The 5,784-nt window shown below is 46.8% G+C and overlaps 1 protein-coding gene across 1 annotated transcript; it reads left to right on the plus strand.

Annotated features, from left to right (window-relative positions):
• The first annotated feature begins 3,452 nt into the window (after window positions 1–3,452).
• Window positions 3,453–4,568, plus strand: LOC147422254 (uncharacterized). Its single transcript, XM_086502761.1, has one exon. It carries the CDS (start codon window positions 3,930–3,932, stop codon window positions 4,506–4,508), a length of 579 nt encoding a protein of 192 aa, XP_086358887.1. The 5' UTR covers window positions 3,453–3,929; the 3' UTR covers window positions 4,509–4,568.
• The last annotated feature ends 1,216 nt before the right edge of the window (window positions 4,569–5,784 follow it).

Consider the following 5,784-nt stretch of genomic DNA (forward strand, 5'->3'; position numbering starts at 1 on the left):
AGAGCATATTACCAAGGGAAAACAAAGGATTTTTTTTTGTTTTTTTGTTTAACATTCACCACCCCTGTAGGCTTAACCACTGGCGGGGCGCCACCAATTTGGCCACATCTCTCCATTATTGCCAGAAGATAGAGCCCTCTCTCTCCTGCTGCTCGGCTCCACCAAACTCTCTCTCTCACTTACCCTGCCGCTGCATCGCCCGGCCCAATGGGCACATAAAAAAACATTTCCACTGCCTATATTCCCTGGCGGGTCGCCAATTTTGTAAATTCTATCTCTCTATCTTTCATTATTTACAAGCTCTCTCTCTCTCTCTCTCTCTCTCTCTCTCTTCACTTGTCCATATCCCAACCCAGCGGGCCGCCATACCTCCACCCCTCTCTCTTCCCTCTCGTCCACACCCCCTCGGCTTCACTCTCCCCTCCATCTCTCCCCTCTTGTTTTCTTCCCACCGGCGGACCACCGCCCTATCCTCCCCTATCTTCCTTTCCCTCAATTAGCTCTCACTCTCTCCCCCTCTGAGTGAGCGGTCCAGCGAGCATGGAATAGAATAACACACTCTCTCTCTCTCTCTCTCTCGCTCTCTCTCTCTCTCTCTCTCTCTCTCTCTCTCTCAATTCACCCCATCCACATACCCTCTTCCTCTTATCCGCCCCCTCTCACTCACACACACACACTCTCTCTCTCTCTCTCTCTCTCTCTACAACCACTCACCACCCCCTCCCCATTCCGTTGACTCTCCCACCCCCCCTCCTCGCTCTCTGTCGGACAAGCGGGCCCATCCCACTCTCCCTCTCTCGCGCTCTCCTAAGCCCGAAGGCGTAGTGCACGGGCACTCTCTCTCTGTCTCTCTCTCTCTCTCTCTCTCTCTCTCTCTCTCTCTCTCTCTCTCTCTCTCTCTCTCTCTCTCTCTCTCTCTCTCTCTCTCTCTCCCCATCCTCACACACTCCCTTTCCCCTCCCTCGCCATCTCATTCTCCCTCTCTCGCGCCCTTTGTGTCACCACAGCCCGTAGGCGAGCCCGTCCTACTCTCCCTCTCTCACGCTCACGGCCTGTGCAGGCACCGCCACAGGGTGCCGTGCTCTCTCTCTCACAAATACAACCACACGCCTACACACACACATACACACACACTTACCCCATGCCCCTCCACCCCCTCTCATACCCTCACGCACACCCCCTCCCCCCCCCCCCCCCCCCCCCCCCCCCCCCCCCCCCCCGCGTCTGTGTCGGCCATCGCCAGAGCAAAAGAAAAGAAAAAAAAATATAAATAACATATATATCATATGTGTAATTACACCCTTTCCCCTCGTTCCCACACACCCACTTCTGTTTACACACACCCACACACACTCACTTGACGCCACATACATACACCCATACATATAGCATACACGCACTCACATATACATGCCTAAAAAACCACATAAAAGCATACATCTCTGCTGCCACTTGCCTGCACAAGTTCTTCCCATCTGCTCTAGTCCTCTGCCATGCATCTGTTGGCATACACATCACCATTTGTGCCCTCTGCTAGGGTCGACACACTTTGGCTGCACCATCATTGCCTAACCCTCTTGTTGAACATTCATGTTCAACTAAAAGCAATTTGATTCTTCTATTTGCTACAAAAAACTGGCAAATACTATTCAAAATTGAGAGCAAACAAAAAAAAAAAACTATTGTATGTACAAAGTCTTATTCGTGGCTAGTGTAAATTCTATTCAGGTTGGTTGCCCAACCCCCTCTATCAAAACCTGATGCACTGTTGGCACCAATTCCCTGTCAAAATATAGCTTGAGATGCACACCATTCACCTTGTTCTTGAGAAGACGACCATTCATCCGCATCAGCAAATAAGTACCATTAGGAAAGGCCTGATGAACTTTGTAAGGCCCTATCCACTTCTTCTTAAACCTCTTCTGGAAGGTAAAATCTAGATAGCTTTCATACTTCATGACTAAATCCCCTTCTCTATCCGCTTCTCTAGCAAGTGCTGGTTGAACTTTGCTATTCTTTTCTCCCGATAGGGTCGACACACTTTGGTTGCACCAACGTCTCCAATCCAGATGGCAAGAGTTTATAGGATTGTCTACAAAGCGTCTGCATAGCCTTTGTACAACACCTCTTGCAAAAGTTACTATGTGCGTCAAATTTTCCGTTCCGAACGTAGGCATGTGCGTAAGAAGTCATTCAATCAACAATCGCGAACGATTCGATCCGAACACATCCATGTGCGTGCCCTAAGAGACAAACGTTGGCCGTGTCTTTCACTTTGGGCGAAAGGGAGAGAGAGAGAGAGAGAGAGAGAGAGAGAGAGAGAGAGAGAGAGAGAGAGTAGATAAAAGAGGGAGAAAAACCTTAGAACTAAATCACACAGCACATTCAAATGAGGGTTGGTGAGGGGATCCATGGCTCTTAAATCCACGCACGAAACTAGGGCTATCACAGCGGCAAATGTCACATTAAAACTAAACCCGGGCAGAGTATGTTGGGTCACAATAAAAGATCATAAAAACAAGGGGGGATACATCATGTGCGTGTAGGTGAGGTGGTTAGCCCATGTGTCTCAAAGCCTAGGGCGAGAGGCTCAAAACCGGATGACGAAATCCTTGCACCACGTTAATATTTGTGATGTCCATGTTTCATACGCATCAATTTTCATGCTGGCTGGGTTTAGTCCGCCTCAGCATAGGTTTAGTCCACCTTGGGATCCCGTCGACCCCCGAGGCCCGCCCCCCTCATTAAATGTGGTGTTAGTCTCCGGCCAGGGGAGAAAAATAAAGGGAAAATTACCAAAATACCCCTCTAATTTGTGGAAATTCCCAAAATACCCCTCAAATTTCAAAAATTTCCAAAATACCCTTGTATCTATTTTAGCTGGATTGTTCACAATTTCTTAATCTTTATTCTTTTTTGACAATGTATATCCGTTTTTTAGTGCTTAGCATGTAATTTGTCACAAATTACCTCCCAAAAAAAGACAATTATGTCTAAATATAATGAAGCAATTCATCTCCAAAGCCTACATAACCAGCTCAAATTCTAGTTTTAGTATCTTGTATTCATAGACAATCGTCTTCTTATGAAAAGCTATAATTTTTTTAATTTTTGGATAAATTTACTCTCACATCGAGGGGTATTTTGGGAATTTTGGAGAATTTGAAGGGCATATTGGGAATTTTTGACAGAATATGAGGGTTATATTGGGAATTTTTGAAATTTGAAGTGTATTTTGGGAATTTTCACAAATTAGAGGGATATTTTGATAATTTTCCCAAAAATAAAATGTACTGCACCTTAAAAACTTTGGAAGGGTACTCCCTAATGCACCGACCCCATACATGGGCTGAAACCTACACACCACCCAGTGGTGGCCTGCGAGACAGAGAGCGAGCTCCTGCCAGAGATGTAGTGGCTCGGATCTTGAGCAAGCTACACCCCTTTGAGGCGGTGAAGGCGAAGTTTGCAGGACCTGGAGGCGACTTATTTCAACTCTGCGCGTGCCCCCCTTGACCTTGGGAATTGCCGTTGAGTGGCATTTGTCCTCTCGGGCTTTGTTGTACGCAGACCTCTCTTGGTCTCGCTGGGTACGCTTGCCTCTTCTCGACGAACCTGCATACGTGCTCGCCATCGCCAGCCCCTTTCTCTGCCTCTCCACCACCTCATCTTCAAGGCCCCGTGTCACGCAGCTCCATTTGTTGAACCCCCTCTCGCGTGAGCAGGTGTCCCTTCCCCCTTACCTTTCTGGAGACAGCCACTTTCTCGTTGGGCTCTGTACAGCCCCTTCTATCAGCGGGTTCAAAGTTGTCGCCGCAGGGACGAAAGCCTTAGCTAATCGAATATGTCTCAAAGAGAGTTTCAACCTGTCAGATGTGGATCTCGATCTTCCCATTCAAATCTTTGATTCTGTGGGGAATTCATGGAGAATGGCAGGCACAGTGAGTGGTGTCGCTGCCGACTATGATTGCCCGGTATGTGTGGGAACTCAAATCTTCTGGCTTTCAAAAAGAAGATTGAGGAGACATGTGCTTGCTTTCAATGCAATGGATGAGACCTGGAGTATCTTGGGTCAGTCATGGCCGGAGGATCTTTGCCCTTTTGCCTTATGGGCATGGGATGGGCACCTGTGCATGGCTGGAGGGCTCTTTAACGCTTTGACTGTATGGGAGCTTGCCACCAACAAATCCGATTGGCTCAGGTGCATCCACGTAACATCAGGTGTAGTCCATCCTGGTACTTTCCGTGGTGTGGGTATGATGCATGCTGCAGGCCATGGCCATTTGCTATGCATCATGTCGCCATGGTTGAGAAAAGGATTCGTCTTTGACCCTCACTCACATAGCATTTCATGGCTTCCTCTTTGTCCAGTTGGGTTTTACATTTGGGGAAGTGTGCATCCCTACATGCCAGGTTTTTCACACCTGTTATCAGAATATGATAGACTGTGTAAGGTTTTCATGCATGTCGATGCCCATCCATGTCTGAGGCTGGCTATGCAAAATTGATTGTGCATTATGAGCTTTGGCACTTGTTCAGGATGTTGCATAGAGAACGCACCTTCACTATCTTGCTTTGCTTCTGACTTGCGAAATAACTTGTTCCTGTCAGGTATCTTTCAGTGGTCAAATTTCTGTACGAGTTCATGCATTCCACACTCTGCAACAATTGCGCTTTTGACGTACAAGTTCATGTGTGGCATAGCAAATTGTTTTATTAAGTTTTGCAAGTTTCTATCGTCTCTCTTTCAACATATCTTGTGTTGTGATTTATCCTCTGGGAGTGGTAAAAAAATATATCAGCCTCTCTGGGAGTGGAAGCCTAGAGGAAAATGCAAAATTAGGCATCGGCCATGAGTGAGGTTGAGCCAGAAACCCTGGGCGGGAAAGCATTGGCATGTGCTGCAATGTAAAACACCTCACACTCATGAGGGGGAAACAACTCCAACCTCTTCGTGGAAAATTTCCTTACTGAAGATCACCTGCCTCTTGAACTGTAGAAAATCATCTCTGAAGAGCTTAAACGCATTCATTTGACTTCTCCCTTAACCCTCGCGGTGACCAACTCGTAGTTGAGGACTCACCCACTCCCTCAACTCTAACTCAGGCAAAGATCCTCTCTCTTTTAGCATCAACCCTAAGTAGAGGATCTCCTCTCAGCTGGTAAGCCCTTTCCCCAAGCCCTTGAATCCTCCTCCTAGTCGACAACCCCCTCTCCATGCATCCTCTCGATAATCTTGTATACTCCCTCCTCAAGTCCAAAGAATTCGACGACCCAGGGCACTTCTCCCTCTTGAAATTCATGAAGCACCCAATAGCCTCAACATGAAGCCTTCCTCCCCGAGTACATTTAGAAGATAGCCAAGCCCAAGCCCTTCTCAACGCCAAACTAAGCTCCCTTACCATCGAATACCAAGTGGATTGTATTCTAGCCCTTATCCAAGCCCAAAACCTTCAAACCAAATCGGATAGTTATCATAATCTTGTGGGAGGTAGTCTTGCTGACCTCATGAGATAGCTTCCATCCAATTGGCACCAATTGAATGGAAATAATCCAGTCTCCAATTGCTTCTTTCCCCAATACAATCCCATGTTGTTAATTTCCACGAAGGAATAAGAGGCCAAGAAAGTAAGAAAGAGGTCTATCACCTCCATGAATGATGAAGTTGTTAGTTCATAAGATTTATGTACCGAAACTGTGATTAGTTAAAGAGTTTAATTTACATGTATTGTTCAGTTTGCAAAATTAACCTAACAATTGAGAGAGAGAGAGAGAGAGAGAGAG

The sequence above is a fragment of the Adiantum capillus-veneris genome, chromosome 27 (assembly GCF_014529385.1).
Source record: "Adiantum capillus-veneris isolate H3 chromosome 27, ASM1452938v2, whole genome shotgun sequence".
Lineage (NCBI taxonomy): Eukaryota > Viridiplantae > Streptophyta > Polypodiopsida > Polypodiales > Pteridaceae > Adiantum > Adiantum capillus-veneris.